The following is a 19,301-nucleotide window of genomic DNA, read 5'->3' as shown; positions in this document are numbered from 1 at the left end:
TATTAATTCTAATATAATATACATAGGATAATTAAACCGTGGCAATTATTTCCGATAGTTTGAAGTCTGTTCAAGTGAAATGACACAATTCTGATGATTGCATGTAAGTTTAACCGTATTTTAAAATTATTAATTCCGCAATAAAACTGAATTAAGCAATTCGAGTAAAAAGTTGTTTCTCAACCATCAGATTCTTTATAAATCAATTCATTATCGGTAGTAACATGTTTATTTTTTTTTTCAAATATGACTTTGAAATTTATCACAATATACTAATTTTAAATAACTCATATTCTGCGCTGGTTTAATTTATTCTGTATCATAGCTATTATGCACTAAACAGGAGAAAAAACTGGGGGAGTACAATACTTTATAAAGTATACAATCTATCAATTATCACAAGAATTATTGTTTTACACTTAAGCTGCATAAACTGCGCGAAGAAACAATAAAATTGCATTAGATAATTAAATTAACAAATGTCAAATGAAACAATAGAAGACAGTTGTGGTATTTTAACAGGATGTTTCTTACCACTTAATTTAAGTAAATAGTTTTATATATTTAATAACATTGTTTTTAACCTACATTAACATAATCGAACTCAAATTAAACATTTGTAGTGTGGCTTCCTCTTATCCTTGTGCGGTGCAATCGTGGGTAATTAAAATTCTCTCTGTATACATCATATTAGAATAAATAAGATAAAAAGTACTATTAACAATAGCTAGTACCTTAGTAACCCGAATAGGTCATCTGTAAAAAAAAATACGACATGTTGACATTCACGTAGGAATAAGAATCAAAAGATAGGAATAAAATCTTCCGAGTGTGTTCTCATTCCTAACAAAAGCATTGGTTTTGATAAGAAAATAACACTTTGTAAATATTAGACTAATTGGACAATTATTTACTTTGGTACAGTGTATCCAATTTCATTATATATAGCAAATACATTGCCTTGTATCGTTTCTTTTGTTCGATATCTTCGTTTATAATATAAGCAATTGTAAGAAACAAAAGTTCCAGCTTCCGCGAGTACACTTATATAAGTACATGTAAGTATCAAGGTTTTTTATCTACAATTTTTATTTTCTTGGTTGAGCATTCCTGGTGAAGTTCAATCCTGAAAAGAGCTATCTATTATATAATAAAATTGAGAATAGAAATGGGGAATGTGTTAAATAGACAACAATATGACCAAGGAGCAGACAACAACCGAAAGCCACCAATTAGTCTTCAATGCAGACCAATATATATTTATGAGAGTTATTTTCATTTTTGACTGCTATTGTCCGACAGTATCATCAGATACTTAAAAAGTAGTAAGTGCTTCGGAACTGACAAATTTGTAACAAACACATTTAAGTCATATATATATATATATACAGTCAATGTATATCATACAGCTTCTCATGTGTTTTCGGATAAACGACGAAATACAACGGGACGGCATTTGCTCTCATGATCCAATTGGGAAAGGTGGACTTAATATGAACATGTTAGGTCAGAATTTGAGGCTATAAATTGACGACACCAATTAAGGCAACAGTAGTATACTGCTGTTGCAATTCGTCAAATAATACTTGAATAAAAAAGTCATATGCACAGTAATACTTATAATCGCCGACGAAACAACTTTCCACTAGATACCGAAGACGAAGACTTATATAACTATAGGTTATCATAACGCCTTCAATAATGAGTATAATGAGTCTGAGTATTTTTCACCAAGCATTTTCTATGAATATTATTTGAAAGCAAATAAGTTTAATTGATAACCAACAGAAAAAGTACTAGTATATATTGCTTTCAGTAACTCCCAATAAATTTTATGCGGTATTATTCAGTCATTCGGGGTTTTAAACAGTCTGATATAAGCATAACAGTGCGCAATATAATGCATAAGTACCGGGCCACGTCCACTTGTATTTTTGTCCATCTGATGAGTTAAGCCTTTTTCAACTGATTTTTATAGTTCGTTCTTATGTTGTACTGTTATACCACTGTCCCAGGTTAGGGGGAGGGTTGGGATCCCGCTAACATGTTTAAACCCGCCACATTATTTAAGTATGTGCCTGTACCAAGTCAGGAGCCTGTAATTCAGTGGTTGTCGTTTGTTTTTGTGTTACATGTCTTATATGGATAGTTGTCTCATTGGCAATCATACCACATCTTCTAAATTTTAAAATTAAAAAATGTAATTTTATAAATAGAATGTCGTACATATCGTACATATCTCATAATATTTTGAGAAAATGGTGTTGATAACAGATCTTTGATCATCTGGCAATTGTGATTGCAACTCACTCACTCACTCATCCTCTTCGTGCCTGTCAGCACATAAGGCCTCAAACTCTGATTGTAACATACTGTGTCTATTGTTGAATTATTTTATGTTGAAGCATAAATGCAATGCGCGTGTTACTTTTGGTTTGTTGCCTTACTGACATATTCATTCATCAAATTTTATTCTCAAAATATATAAAAGGCAACAGTAGTGTACTGATGTTTTATAGTCATCAAATATATCCGAGTAGCAAACTAAAACCGGGGGAAATACAACAACCAGAAGAAAAAACAACAGAACAACAGAAACAATGAACACTGAACTACAACAAAAGATAACGCCAACATACAAAGCAACAGACAGTATATAACAACTGACTTTGTAAAAGAAATTTTAAGAATAAGCTTGATTTATCATCTATTATAGAAGAGACTAGTATACATAGTTTGCACATACATGTATTTGACAATAGCATGAATAGGTCTGTAGCGTATGATACTAATATTAAATTCAACTAGGGTTTCAAAATAGTTCCACTGCTATAAACCACCTTTTGCCTCGTGCCTAAGGTTATTTTGATTACTACAGGTGTGTTAAATGTGTGTACGTTTATTGCGTTAATAAATGAAAAAAATCTGAAATAATACCTTATTTCATTTTAGCATTAATGTGTTGGAACTAAGTATTATACATTAACATAACGTCTTACATTATATACAAGATTTTAATGATGTAAAAACATATACAGATGATAAGGTTCACAAAAAAGTGTGACCACACAGAGAAATCATTTGATTTTGACAAATGAATACTCAGAGTTATTGCCTTTTCAGTTATTTTGATTGACAGTACAAGATAATACATTAGATATAGAACATGACAATTGATTTATACCGTTAATATAATATATATTGTATTTATATATGTATGTATTGCGTACGACTGAACGTTAATACTTGCTCAGCACAGAGTTTTGCCATATACTCTACCCATGTATATATTTGTGAAAAATGATAACATGGATAAACAGAAAACATAGAATCTTTAAAAATTCTGTATGTTGCGACAATGAATAAGACGTTATTTCAATGCAGTAGAGCTCTAATTCTATTCTTTTTTTTAGAAACGTCATATTTAACAACATGAAATGTTGTCATAAGAAAAGCAAGTCTCCAAACACCAGAAAATCAAATTAAGGTTATTCAATTGGACATGTTCAGGTATTCATAATTATATTTATTGAATTCTAATACACCTGCTTGATAGTAATACTTTGGACCACCAAAGAAGGTTATATATGACTTTTTCTTTTTAAATTTTAACGTTCCAAAGTTATGGGTCTTGATTTTTAGCCGATAAAAACAAATTAAATGGTAAGGATAAAAACAGTTTCTATTGCTTTTTTGCTGTATACAACTATGTGTTTTTTTTTCGGATTTTTGTTTCTTCATTGCATCCACAAGACATGTCCTTATTCTTCAATACACTTGACAATCTGTATGTGTTGTCCTAAAAGAATAAAGAGTTGCTTTATTTGTTTGTCCCAGATTAAACTATGTAATTGCATCTTGTCACTTCGGTTGTGATAACCTTCTGATAGATGTTAAACGACCATTTGCATTGAATTGACTGAATGATTCAACTTGAATGTATCAAAGGTTGAGACAGAGATGCAATAACCACTAGATGCATTTTCTCAACAATAGATTTTCCACTAGTAAGCATACATACACGTGAAGTTTTCGAATTGATAAGGATTTAATTAGAAAAAAATGTAAAGTGGTCATAATGAACTTATAAACCTTGAATGCGTTGCTTAATATACCGGACTCACTAAACAGATATCATCAAAATGGAAACCAGTATTGATAGATTGTTAATAACTTCATTTTGAAAAATACATTCAACTATAACAATTAATTAAAAAGTAAAAGTTAGACGTCACCGGGACCAAACAAAGCGGAATATATAAAGCCAAAGTATAAGAAGCTCATGAGTTTTCAAACTTAATCACTTGGTGTTTTTTGTATATGTTTTTGTTTATGTCTGTAGGTTTGTTCTTTCGCTCTTTGGTATATCATTCCTTAACTAATGCGTGCTTCCAGGTAACAAAACTTCTAATCTTGTATTTTTAGTTTTATTCGAAATTCTAAGATTTTCTTATCCCAGGCATAGATAACCTTAGCCGTATTTGGCATAACTTTTTGGAATGTTTGGTCGTCGATGCTTTTCAGTTTTGTACTTGTTTGGCTTTATAGCTTTTCAGATATGAGAGTTACTGTGAGTCTTATGTAGACGAAACGCGCGTCTGGCGTATTAAATTATAAGCCTGGTACCTTTGATAACTATTATGAAATTTGTTACTAATTTTATTACTTGAACCAATTAAACAAACCCTTAGTTATCTGTGACTGCAGACACTCAATACCTCAACGCAATACTTATTAGCAAATTAATGGGCATGACCCTTTGTAGACAAAACGTTTGATTGTGTACAAAATTTATCTTTGTATCTATGACGAGTTCATTTATCACAAGTATGTTCTTTTTATTGACAGCTGTATTTTTTTTTAAATATATCGTGATTTGTTTTATCAATATTTTAAATTGGACCCAGGAAAGAGGGCAATCGAAGATTCCTTTAAAAAATTAAATGGGAACCTCTGACGAAAGAGGAAATAGAGACTATTGTATAATGTAATCAACTTACAAAATTCCAATTCTATAATTTTGAAGATGTCATCCTGTCTAACAGATTATGATAGTTATGTTATGAATGAATGAATCACAGTGACCTTATTGACGTGTGTTTTATTTGCACTGAACTATATTTGACAATTTTAAGACAGACTTATACCGATACAAGATATATCTATTTATGAAAACGTCTGCTTGAGACCAACCGTAGTCAACCATATCAAGAAGGGGTTACTTGTTAGGTCAATTCTGTGGAACCAAAGACATAACAACATAGACTTCTTCTGTAAGACATAAAAAAAGTATACAAAAACTTAGATTGTGACGAATACTTTTGTATTTTTTCAAACTGTTTTTATAATTGTGCATGCATTTCATAAATATTGAAGTCATATTGTATCTAGTTATTTGATCATTTTATTGTTGCCACCAATATTCTGGATTTTTGCGTGCATGTAAATAGTTATCAAAGGTATCAGAATCATAATTTAGTACGCCAGACGTGCGTTTCGTCTACATAAGACTCATCAGTGAAGTTCATATCAAAATATTTATAAAGCCAAACAAGTACAAAATTGAAGAGCATTGAGGATCCAAAATTTCAAAAAGGTTTGCCAGATATGGCTAAGGTAATCTATGCCTGGGATAAGAAAATCCTTAGTTTTTCGAAAAATTCAAAGTTTTGTAAACAGGTTTTTTTTTAAATCTACATTATTGATATTCATCAACACTACTGGGCCGGTGATACCCTCGGGACGAAACGTACACCAGCAGTGGCATCAATCAGTGGTGTAAATAGTTATCAAAGGTACCAGGATTATAATTTAGTACGCCAGACGCGCGATTCGTCTACATAAGACTCATCAGTGACGCTCATATCAAAATATTTATAAAGCCAAACAAGTAGAAAATTGAAAAGTATTGAAGATCCAAAATTCCAAAATGTTGTGCCAAATACGGCTAAGGTAATTTATGCCTGAGATAAGAAAATATTTAGTTTTTTCGAAAAATTCAAAGTTTTGTAAACAAGATAAATTAAAATGACCACATTATTGATATTCATGTCAACACCGAAGTGTTGACTTCTGGGCTGGTGATACCCTCGGGGACGAATCGTATTTACTGTTTCTCGATTATGTTGTCGTGTATAAGACAGTTACTTTTCCTGTAAATTGAACCCATAAAAAGCTTGAATTTACTTCTTACTCTCACTTGACCAGGATGTCCTTCCAAAAACTATGTAATCTGTCACAGGTTTATAATTTTATACGCCAGACGCGCGTTTCGTATACAAAAGACTCATAAGTGACGCTCAGATCAAAATAGTTATAAAACCAAATAAACTATTCATTGGCAACACCATTATTTTCAGATTTAATTATACGAATAGATTGATAATGAGAAATGAAAGTCTTTGAAAGTCTACACCATACTCAATTTTGACTAATGTTGATCCCCATGTATGTTGTGTAGTGATAAGAAAAGTGTTTTCAAATCTTTAGGTTTCAACGTTCCTAGTAAAACTAGAAAAGAGCTTCGTACACATCAAATCTATAAAATGTTGTTTTATGTAAACCTTGTACTTGTTCACGTTAATGTTGAAATAATTTAAATCTCATTATTACCTATGATCACCTATTGCCTTGATGTTGTGGAGATTATTGTGGATACTATTGAAGATGGTCAAGTCCTTGGTCGATCATCAACTTAATATTGGATTCCTAAAAAAACGATAACAAAAGAATTGATCAAAATCAAACAAATTCGACAAAATGAATCTCGTCCTGGTAAGTGCACCGAAAACACATTTTTTTTTATAAAGCTACACTGTTTTTGTTATTGATAAGATTCCCGAACTTATTATCCCAATATGTAAATTGCACATCTCATGAATTCTACTAAATTTTGCAAGACAAGTAAAAAATAGTATAACGTTCATTTCAATCGTCGAAATTTAAACCATTCAAAAGTAGATATACTACATCGCATACACCTTGAAACATTCCAATTATATAACTTCATAAATGCTTGTCCTGTCAAACGGTGCATATCACATTCATTAAAATGTTTAATTTGATATATCACAAAATCTGCGCTTCTGTCCTTTGGTATCAAGATCAAAAAGAAAAATGCAAATCTTTCGTCTTTATACTCGATGCCTAAACTTTACAAAAGTTCTTATAAAGAATGCCAAGAATGATAAATAGCCTGATAGTAAAAATGTTACACGATACATTTTTCTACAGTTCTTAATAGTTTTATATTTGACCAATGACCCTGATATCAAAATAGGCATCGTGTGTAATAAGTACCGATTATCAGGTTATCTGCATGTTGATATCATAAAATATCAGCTGCGAGACATAATATGAAGCTTTTTGTCGAGTGAGCGTAGCGAACGAGATCAAAAAGCCTTCATACAATGTCAAGCAGCTGATATTTTACATATCAATATGCAGATAATCTGATAATCGATTTATCGGGCTATATTTGCGTGTTTCGGAAGTGTTTTCTTTGTTTCACCAGCACACATAAGATGACTGGATAAGTTCGGGTCAAAGTTATTAACGTCGGTTCAAACATTATGACGTCGCTGATATGTTCGGGTCAAAGTTATTAAGGCCGGGTCAACGTATTTGACGTCACAAAGACATGATACGGAATAATATTAAGAGCTGAACAGAGTGATATAGACAGTGGGACGACCGATAATGTTTATTAATTATCGCATTTTGTGAAGTACCTTTCTCTATCAAACGTTTTGCGCCATTCAGACTTTTCTGTTTTTTGTTCTCATCTAATCTATTTCTGGGGTAAAAAATCTTCAGTATTAATTATGACAATGTTTTTTTTTTTGGTTTTTTTTCGTACTAACGGTCACTAACAAATTAAAAATGGAACAATCGTATATAGATCTATGTTTATATTAAATTATATTATATACAACACAATTTAAAGCAATAATAAACATATTTTTGTCAACAATTATTATATTCTTTATTCGCAATTTAATTTCATTTCGTGAAGTCATTAGTTCTAACAATATTAGCAAGCAAGAGGCTAAAAAAATATACAGATTTCATTTAAGGAGGCTCGAGGGTATAAAAAATTCAGAAAAAAATTAAACATTTATTTTTCATTACAATTTTTATTAGTTACCTTTGTAGTTGTTACTTTATCATATGGTAAAAAAATCATTCAAAACAATCAATTGGTGTTGGCCCCAGATGAGTTTTAAAATGTATACATCTTTGAAAAAGTTCCAAATTATCTCCCTTTGGTGGAAAAATGCCATTTTGTGGCTTTAAAATTGAAATATCTTTTTTAACTCATCGGTGACCTATATTTTTTAATATAATTTCCATATAAGCTGTAATTAAACTAAATTATTGTAAAATTTGAGCGATTTCTGTAATAAATTTCTTTTTTTTATTTCGATATTACCTTTATTTCTTCTATTACTTCCACAGAAAAAACCCACCTTTACAAAAACGTATGCTTCTTTCGAAGGCAGATTGTGAACGGTAAATGAACGGTGACCCCACTTTTTTATTTTATTTTTCTATTAACTATAAGATAAAGTTCATTTATAGAAAAATATAGAGAAATCCTATATAAATGATTTAGACCCGCGAACCCCCTTAAATCGTGTTAAAAGTAGATAATGAAGAACCCATTATAACCAACTTCAAAAATTCCAATTACATGTATACAACTATGTACAGTTGTATCCTGTCAAACAGATTTTGACAGCTAGGTTAATTATTAATGATTCACATTGACCTAAATGGGATGTCTTTTAAAGCACGGAACTATATTTGACAATTGTAACAGGTGTTAACACAGATACATTTTTATTTTATGAAAACATCCCCTTTGGATTTTTTTTATAAGTTAAATTGTTTGTTTAAATTTCAGTGAAATTAAAGACATCATTAGTATACATTTTCTTATATATTCAAAGAAAACATAAAATAGAGAAAATTTAATTATTATGCATATATGTATATACTTCTTTCTACTTTCTAGAAATTACATTTTTGTATATGGATTTCATTATTATCATCTTTCTATAACAATATAAATAAATATATGATAAATTGCTTGTTTGCATTTCAGTGAAATTAAAGACATGATTATAATAGATTTTCGTATATATTCAAAGAAAGAAATTACAAAGAAAATTAATCATGCATCTGTGTAAACTTTTTTCTAATTTTTAGATATTACATTTTGTATATGTATTTCATGATTATTATCTTTCCATGAAATAACGTAATCATGATAGTTGTAAGTTTATTTTGGCAAATAATATATTATAGGGTAGATATATTTTTATTATTCAAAATATATGAAAAGTCTGGAGTAATTGATAATTGAGCTGCCCATCCCTACCACAAAAAAAAAAAGAAGCGTACCCCTCCTGCCGAGTATATAACAAAAAGGCAATATATTTCGGGATCATTCTAATTTGCCTCAAAACTGAAGAGTACATATGTACATACTTTATGGAGATAAGATATGTGTCATCGTGGTCTCATTCATACTTTGAGTTATGTTATTGGTGCGTGCAGCCTTTATGTAAATGCAAATTCATTTAGTCGTCTTTGTGCATATATTAGAAGTCAAAAACAAAAAGATTAGACAAGAAAAACAGGAGTGCACATACTGAAATATCTTGCTTGCTTTAGTGATCAGGTTAAATTGATGTTGAAATTAAAAAAGGAAATGTTACACTACAAATATAATATAAAAATTACCATGATCAATAATCCGTGTAAATGAGGTTAGGGTCAGATGAATCCTGTCAGACATACACATATACCTTACAATCATTTCATACCTTAAATATAATTAACAAAGTGCGTATAGTTTTTAAAAAAATCAGACTTCACCACAAAAATGTAGCATTGGTCTTTGAACATGAAAATGAGGTCGGATAAACTTGATGGACAGACAATTACAATTTTTAAACATTCCATACACCTTGTATAGTTGACCTATTACTTTTGGTATCTGAGAAACCGATTTTAACTGGAAAACTCAACCAGTCTGAATGATGAAAAAGAAGTCAATGTAAGATAAAATATAACAGACGGACATATACACTTTAGCTTTATAAATATTTTGATATGATCGTCACTGATGAGTCTTATGTAGACGAAACGCGCGTCTGGCGTACTAAATTATAATCCTGGTACCTTTGATAACTATTTACAATTGATCAGTAAACTTTATTTAATAGAACCATTTCTTATAGTATTTGAAAGAAAAATGCACTTGCTGAAATGTCTTGCCAGCTTTACATATGATTGAAATCATATTGAGAGTCTAAAATATTAATGTTAATTACGTAAGCACGTTACCGTTTTTGATATTTTGTGGTCTTTGATGGATCATGTTAGTTGTTATGCATGTTGTATCGACTACTATCATATTATTTGTTTGTGCGTTTCTCTGTTATAAAAATGGTCTTGTTTGTGGTGTATTTCTGTCAAGAAGGGTTATAGCAATATGTTTTAACATTGTCATAAAGCAGGGAGTTAAACTATGTTCAACCCACTCATGTTTCTCTTTAAATGTCCTGTACCATGTCAAAAATATTGCAGTTATAATCAAATAGTTCGTTTCTATGCGTGTTGGCGTTTGTATTTTGTTGCACTTCGGTGTTCCTGTTGTTCCTTTGTTTTCCTCTTATATTTGATGTGTTTCCTTCGGTTTTTGTTTGTAACCCAGATTTGTTTTTTTCTCAATCCATTTATGACATTTGAACACCAATATACTATTGTTGCTTTTATTTACTACAAATATCACATATACTCAACATTATCAATGATCCATGTCTATAAGGAAGGTCATAGTCAGTTGAACCATGCAAGACAGACAAGAACACCTTCCAATCATCCATACACCAAATATACTTCACCTATTAGTCATAGAATCTGATAAGCTGATACAATTAAGAAAACTTCACCTTGACCAATGAAACAGATAAAACGGCAAATTCTCGTCATTGACCAATGAAGTTTAAAATGAAGGCAATGTCATATGGACACTGCCAGACAGACATAAGTACCTAACAATAATTTCATACACCAAAGATGTTGATCAATTGTTATCCGAAATGTGGACTTGATTATGAAAATGTAACCTGGCCAACTGATGCGTGAAATCAGGACACACAAACTGTATCTTATACACAAGTACAACAAGGTACCCATATACCAAATATAGTTATCTCATTACTCATAATAAGGGAGAATCTTATACCAATTGATAACAGACCAAATAAAAAAACATAACATTGACAAATTTACAAAACTTAATATTCACTGTATTTGGCAAATCTTTCAGAAATTTGGATCCTCAAAGCTCTTAAACTTCGTTCTTTAGTTGAGCTTTTAAAACTTGTTTATTCGAGCATCACTAATTGCTCCTTTGTAAATCTTTGAGGAGTTTATTGACCAACAAACCATGAAAATAAGATCAAGATCACATGAAATCTGCATACTATTGTTTGTCTGTTTGTCTTTTTCATTTTTAGCCATGGCGTTGTCAGTTTATTTTCGATTTATGAATTGACTGTCCCTCTAGTATTTTTGTACGTCCCTCTTTTAGGAATCATTGATACCTCCTATTCCCTTGATTCTCATTCTTTGGTGAACCCTGTCTATTGGTTTATGAAAAATGCAATTGAGGTCAAGGTCAGATAATACCTGGTGTTACATGTTTGAATAACCAGTACACCTTACAATCATTCCATACATCAAATATGGTTGATCTTACAACTTGACCACAAAATCCTAAAATTAATCACTGATCAATGAAATGAGGTAGAGGTCAGATGAACTCTGTCTGATGGACATGTAGACCTTGCAAGCAACCCTTATACCAAATATACATATATCCTATTACATGTAATAAGAGAGAAAATTTCATGACAAATTATTAATAAACAGTTTTTTAACCAAGAAAATAAGACTGACAGAAACTTTCTTACATAAAGCATTTGTTTACAAAGTATGAAACATCTAAGTATCGTGCCTCTGAAATATAGGGCTTATAAAAAAACAGTTTGGTCACCAACTCCAAAAACTAATCTCAATGTTTTTAACGAAAGTTAAAAGTGAGACAAAAACCATTGAGTAACAATCTTATTTTCAGAAAGTTGTAAGATCTCTCTTCTCTGGTAGATTCAGACCAGAGATTCAGTATTGTTGTAACACTAGTTTATTGTCAATACAGATCCATTGAATTCAACAACCACTACTGGATACACTTGAAACTAATTTAAAAACCCTTCAAGTAAAGTGCCTATATAAGTACTAAAATATAAGATGTTTGAAATATACATAATTTATTTACAAACTTTACATATTGCTAATTTGCTACTTACATATTTTCAAACTGTCATTTGAAATATTTGTATATATGAAAAGAATAAATGTATCATTTTTTTAATCAATACATGTTTCAAATGAGATTAATCATAACACCAAAAACTACAATAGGTTTTCCATCTCTATGTTATATAGTACAAATACAATGCTTTTATGGAATATGAAGTTTTGATATATCAGAGTTGAAACATTGACACTATGCTTGTCAAGTTCTAAACATAAGTTTTGAATTGACACTATGTGTGTCATTTTCTAAACATAAATTTTGAATGGACAAAATCAAAAATCAAAAGATATATTTCTTTGAAATTCCATGTTAAAAAGCCTAATGCAAATTTCACCTTTTTCCAAATAGATTTAGCTCACAAAACCTTTTCTCCAAACAACCATATTCCTGAACCACTTGCTAACATCTCTATTGTATTTATAAAGCTATGAGACTGGAGACTAACTTGTGAACCCTTTTTCAAATCACCAAAAAAATATTTAAAAAATACCATCATAGTCTTTAACAACGCAACAAAATAGAACCATTTGATTTTCATGAACTGACATAATTAAACACCATAAATCTTACTATAGTTATATCAAAATATATATAATGCCTATATAATGTTTGATAAATTCAAAATGGAAAATCCTGACTGATGAGAAATCATAGTATAAATTTATTAGGTAATAAATCACTATAGATCAGCATAATTACATAAAAAATAATAAAAATAAATTAAGAACATTGACCCTCCATTCCTTTCAATGTTAACCATAGTTTGTTTTTGAAACTTCGGTCAATCAAAATTTTCTTACCAAATTACCATAATATAACTGCGTGATTAATAGAGGCATACTAAGGGTATTTCATTTAATTTATGGACACAAATTAATTATTGTTTGAAATTTAGATGATATTTTGCTAATATGCCAAATCAATCACAAGCCATGTAGAACGACAATTTTATTTGGTACCGACTTAAAAAACCATTTGTATCAAATAAGTTCAAATTATCCAAATGAATCTATGAAACAAATTCAGAAAGAGCTGTTGAATATTTCTGAAATAAAAAAATTTGCGTCATGCCTCTAGAATCATTTAAAAAATAATGTATAAATTGAATTTTTTTCAAAAATCAACATTCAATTCCATATTTGTCAAAGTTTCTAAGAACAACACCTATATTCATGTGAACATTGCCCATGGCAACTGTATTTAGTCTGTATCTATCAGCTCCACTGTAAATCAGATCAGGATTCTTCAGCTGTGGTCCTCCACCAACAAAATATTGAGAAACTTGTTCCCTAAATGTTCCTGCTGGTCTCCATGTTGGACATGATATTTTATGGGTACCAGGTGATGTAGGCACATGGCAAAATCCATATCCATATAGTTCATTCCGTCCAAAAGAATCCTGATGCCAAACTTGAAAATGAATTTTTGGCCAACCTGAAAAAGTTTTAAAATTTATTGAAAGATTTATCTTCAATCAAACTTACAAGTTTAAGGAGTCATGTCTTGTATATTTTACGTGGAGTATTTATGTTCAAGTTGACAAAATAATTCATAAGATCAAAATATTCCTTGATGCAATATTGTTTATTATATATTTTGTGTTTATTGTTATTGTGTGTTATTGTGTGTTTTACTATCTTTTTTAGGAATTGTATAGGGCTAGTTGTTTTCTTGTACTTATTATCATAGTATCCTCTCATTGTCATTCAACTGTTAGAAGCTAAAAAGGGAGGTTTACTTGTAAATCTTAAGATAAAACAGTAGTTCAGTCTGGCATATGTTCATGTGCCTGTACAATGTCAGGATTCTCACAATCCACTTCAGTGGATTTTTAATTTGTTTTGTCATTCAGGTTTTTTGGTATTTATGACAATAGAGTCATAGCCTAGGTTGACAATGTCTTTTTTAGGGGTTACAATCTGCTCTATAACACTTTAAGATATATTTGTTATTTAATTCATTATACTGATTGTTCTGAAAGTTCTGTTATTACTGTCTTTTTAATTTAAATTCTAAGTAATAAACTATGATGTCTTGTACATAACAACCATCTATACTGAATAAAACACACACTTGATAAAGCGTCTCCATGAAGGGTAATAGATTATTGGAAATTGGGTAGAGTCAATTATCTCCCTTGTATAAACCAATCAAAATCTGATATTTTGATAAGAACTGAAGTATAATATTTAATATTGTTTTGATTGAACAAATTACCTTGTAAACCTTTGGTTGTAAAGTGAACATCTATTGGATGAGCCCAGTATGCTTCATCATAATTTTGTGGGTTATCTACTTGTGTTTGTCCTTCTCTTAGACCAGACAAAGCTTTCCATGCTCCTCCTGATAATACAAAATATATTATAAATATGAATTGATTTATGAAGTACATGTAGTTTTACATAAAAAAATATCTTATAGTATAAAAACAAATAACTAACACTGGACTTTGACTTTGTGGTCTTCATTGGTGAATGTAAGTTAAAAATTTAATCATGCACATTGTTAATGGATATATATATATACAATGTAGGTCAATAACAGTGAAGAAAAATATTTTAATTACTGAATTTGAATAATGTGTAACCTGTATTATCTGACATACTGGAGGACCAGAAAAAAATGTCGGATTCAGCAGGGTGTCGGAATACTCTGGCAGGTTTTTCTTTGCAAGGTTAGGCATATTGGGACCATGAAAATGTGTCGGTTAAAGCAGGATGTTGGAACACTCAGGTGTCGGATAAGGCAGGTTACACTGCATTTATCAATCATTACAAACTAAAAAAGTGCTAATATACAGACAAAACGAATTCTCTAATCAGATTTTCTTCAAACAGATTATTTTCTTCAAAATTTTGCTGAAGACTACGAGTAAGTTTAATTTTGAATGTTTTTTATGTTTGCTTGCTATTTCACAGTCTTTATAATTCTATAGAACTAGTCAAAGTTTCTAAATAATCAAAATTCATTCAAAATAAGTAAAAAAAAATGTATGTATATGTTGTTTAATAAGTCTATTTCAACACACCTGTATGTATACCCCATTTACAAAACAAACTATGATCTGGAAATCCATCAGCACCAAGAATCTGTCCTATGATATGTACTTCTGCCATGATTCTGTAAAAATAAATCAATTATTCTATACAAGATTCAATTATGTCGGAGGAAAAAAATAAAATTACACAATTTAAAACTCACTTATTTCACATATATATATATGTAATTCAATTGAATTCTCTCAAATACATTTCCAAATTTTAAATTAAGGATTAATATCTTTTTTATAATATTTACCAAAAAACAGACAGGATTACATTTCCAGATGCGGGAAGCAGAAATATAAATTTTTAAATTTATTTCTGTTTTGAATAAAATAGGTGCGGCCAGGTCTGTCAAACAAGGAATTAAATTGATGTGGCCTCAAAGTCATTATTGCAGTCTTCTTCTTTAAGGAAATTTTTAAATGGATTCATGTGATATAAAAAAGAAGATGTGGTATGATTGCCAATGAGACAAATATCCACAAAAGACCAAAATGACACAGACATTTACAACTATAGGTCACTGTACGGCCTTCAACAATGAGCAAAGCCCATATCACATAGTCAGCTATAAAAGGTCAGCTATCATAGCTATCGCATAGTCAGCTATAAAATAGTCAGCTATGATAGCTTTATGAATTATGTAGTATTGGATAACACAGAAAGTTCTCTCTTTGGTATTTACATATATATTATAAACAATGTTTGCAACATTTTTCAATTATAACTCTAGAATCCGGATCCGTTCGCGCACATTCACGTTTGCACCCACTCATGTTCGTCCCTTTCACTTTCGCACCCTACATGTTCGCACCCAAAGTCTATTCGCACCCTACATGTTCGCGCCCAATTTTAATTGGTTTTTTTTGTAATCATGCAAGTTTTGGTAAGAGTATTCTTCTTGTCATTGTCTTAAAATAATGTGAGACAGCATTTTATTTTTGTGTTGAATAAATCTTAATCATGTTTTGGATAGTGTATTGTTAAAAAAAAATATAATCCTTTCTATAAATAAAGTGGGATTCTGTCAACGTTTTATTTTGTGTTGAATAACTCTTAATCATGTTTTTGTTACTGTATTCCTATAACTTTGTTTCATTGACTTGTTTCAAAACAACTAAGTGAGATTCTGACTACGTTTTTTATTGTGTTTTGAATAAATTTTATCATGTTTTGGTTATAATAGTGTATTGCTTTATTTCATTGTTTAATTGTTTCAGATCAAAGTGACCAAGCTATCAAAAACAATTATCTTTTGTGTTTTTCATTCAAAATCTTCAATGTTTTACTCATACAAAGCAATAAATACATTCAATATTTATACCAAAGCAATTTAAAACAACAATCATAATTTCCAATTATTCAACTGGAATTTGAATTTATAAAATTGGGCCCGAACGTGTAGAGTGCGAACGGACCTTGGGTGCGAACCTGCGAGGTGCAAACATGTAGGGTGCGAAAGTGTATTGGGCGTGAACGGACCTGATACCATATCTCTAACCATCTGGTGTCTCTTTCCTTTTGTGATAAATATTTCAAACAGAAAGAAAGCAATTAAATGAATCTTATAGTTAAATTGGCTAACCATTTTATTTGACATGCCCAATCCGTCTTTTCGAATATAAAAATCAAAAGTAATTAAAACCCGCTAGGAAAATTCATGTTTGAACATGGCCAAGGCACTTTAAACTCTCTTTTTGCTTACCACGCAGTAATTTAAGTAGATAAAATGCTGAATTCAGTTATTATGTTAATAAATGGTTAAAACTTTTCTAATTTAGGCTTCTCTGATATCTTATATATCAGGAAATTTCATTTTCTAGAGAATAAATTGTTTAATGTTCATTCCTGTCCACCATTTTTGTTGACATTAACAATTTGATATTTTCGTATTTTGCATATATCGTATTTATCAAAATAAATTGATCTTGGATGAATAATTAATTGCTATTTAAAATGAAACCCTTTGTTAAACGTTTGTTAAAATAAAATATGAAATAATAAAATCCGAAAATAATTAGTAAACAAATGCTGATTTGGCACATGTGTGAGTTCTATCAAAATAATGACAACTTATCATATTTAGCTTATAAATAATCAACATCCTGCATCTCCCTCATAAACAATCATCAATCTCTCATATAAATTTACACGTGTGCTCTTGCATTTTACGTCTAAAGACTAAAACTAATTCCTGTTCTGGAGAAGGAATAAAACACATTGTCCAATGCTTTAAATACATGTAACAATAATGATAATAATTGATAAATTCTTTATTTTTAGAAATCTGTCTGGCATGAACCTGGAATCTGTTCCGCTTGAACTTTTGACATCATACAACAACTACTTTTCCATCAATCTAATTAAAAACCGATCTCTCATCGCTCCCGTTTTCTGATATGTCGCGTGGGAGATCTAACGAAACCGGCTTTGAGGTCACATGTGAGTGAACTAAAAGTTATAAATTTATAATGACATGCAAATGAGTTGATGACCTATTAGTAAGCCAATCAAAAAAGTTTATGAATTATTTTGACTGACGATTTCGTCGTAAATAAAATGAGTTACATGTACATCCCTTTACCTTACGTTAAACTTTCAAGATCGTGGAAGACTCAATTTCATTGGTCGAAAAAGACACACCTACGAGGTCACTCACATGTGACCTCAAAGCGGGTTTCGTTAGATCTCCCATGCTGGTGGACATTTCGTCCCGGAAGGTATCACCAGCCCAGTAGTCAACACTTCGGTGTCAACATGAATATCAATGATCTGGTCATTTTTATGAATTTCCTGTTAACAAAACTTTGAATTTTTTGAAAAACTAAGGATTTTCTTATCCCAGGCATAGATTACCTTAGCCATATTTGGCACAACTTTTTGAAATTTTGAATCCTCAATGCTCTTCAACTTTGTAATTGTTTGGCTTTATAAATATTTTGATATGAGCATCACTGATGAGTCTTATGTTGACGAAACGCGTGTCTGCTGTACTAAATTATAATCCTGGTACCTTTGATAACTATTTACACCACTCATGGGTCGATGCCACTGCTGGTGGATGTTTCGTCCCGGAGGATATCACCAGCCCAGTAGTCAACACTTCGGTGTCAACATGAATATCAATGATGTGGTCATTTTTATGAATTTCCTGTTTACAAAACGTTGAATTTTTCGAAAAAATTAAGGATTTTCTTATCCCAGGCATAGATTACCTTAGCCATATATTTGGCACAACTTTTTGGAATTTTGAATCTTCAATGCTCTTCAACTTTGTACTTGTTTGGCTTTATAAATATTTTGATATGAGCGTCACTGATGAGTCTTATGTAGACGAAACGCGTGTCTGGCGTACTAAATTATAATCCTGGTACCTTTGATAACTATTATGACTTTGTTTAAGACCCCAAACTAATCAATGGTAACAACAGGTGTCATAATCTGTTGTTACAGGTAATCTGTTTATTGGATGGGTCTTTAATGATAACTATATTAATTCATTCAAATAGAATCAATAAAAGGAATTTGCATATAACAACACTATGTACTGTAGTTTCCTAGTGTAAGAATAATTTGTACCTCAGCCATTGTCAGCTCAGGCCAACAGAATGTATACAAAATTTTCCCAAAAAATCGGATTGTGTCTGTTGCTAAAGAAGTCTTTATAAAACTTGAGTTAACCTTCCATTAATGGCCTGTTATTAATGAATGATAATTGTATATATTTAAGATTGTTTTTTGTTGCATAAATTGACATTTCTTCAATGTTGTACTTTATTTTAGCCTTTTTAACATTTTTTTATTCCAGCGTCACTGATGAGTCTTTTTGTAGACAAAATTACATGTTTGGCATATATATAAAA

General features: G+C 30.6%; 1 protein-coding gene across 1 annotated transcript; it reads right to left on the bottom strand.

Moving 5' to 3' along the window:
* Positions 1-13,120: 13,120 nt before the first annotated feature.
* LOC143068594 (B9 domain-containing protein 2-like) lies at positions 13,121-17,308 on the bottom strand. The gene is made up of 4 exons (XM_076242781.1): positions 17,144-17,308; positions 15,423-15,514; positions 14,612-14,737; positions 13,121-13,828 (listed from the first exon to the last, which is right to left on the bottom strand). Exons 2-4 carry the CDS (start codon positions 15,508-15,510, stop codon positions 13,515-13,517), a joined length of 528 nt encoding a protein of 175 aa, XP_076098896.1. The 5' UTR covers positions 15,511-15,514; positions 17,144-17,308; the 3' UTR covers positions 13,121-13,514.
* Positions 17,309-19,301: the final 1,993 nt, after the last annotated feature.

Source organism: Mytilus galloprovincialis, chromosome 3 (genome assembly GCF_965363235.1).
Source record: "Mytilus galloprovincialis chromosome 3, xbMytGall1.hap1.1, whole genome shotgun sequence".
Lineage (NCBI taxonomy): Eukaryota > Metazoa > Mollusca > Bivalvia > Mytilida > Mytilidae > Mytilus > Mytilus galloprovincialis.
Note: the sequence above shows the minus strand (reverse complement) of the source record. Positions and strands in the feature narration are given on the sequence as shown.

Coding starts and splice junctions, on each gene's coding strand:
- LOC143068594 (XM_076242781.1), bottom strand. CDS start 15,510: ATGGCAGAAGTACATATCATAGGACAGATTCTTGGTGCTGATGGATTT. Junction 14,738..15,422: donor TAAATGGGGTATACATACAG/GTGTGTTGAAAT, acceptor TTGTATTATCAG/GAGGAGCATGGAAAGCTTTG. Junction 13,829..14,611: donor TACAACCAAAGGTTTACAAG/GTAATTTGTTCA, acceptor AAACTTTTTCAG/GTTGGCCAAAAATTCATTTT.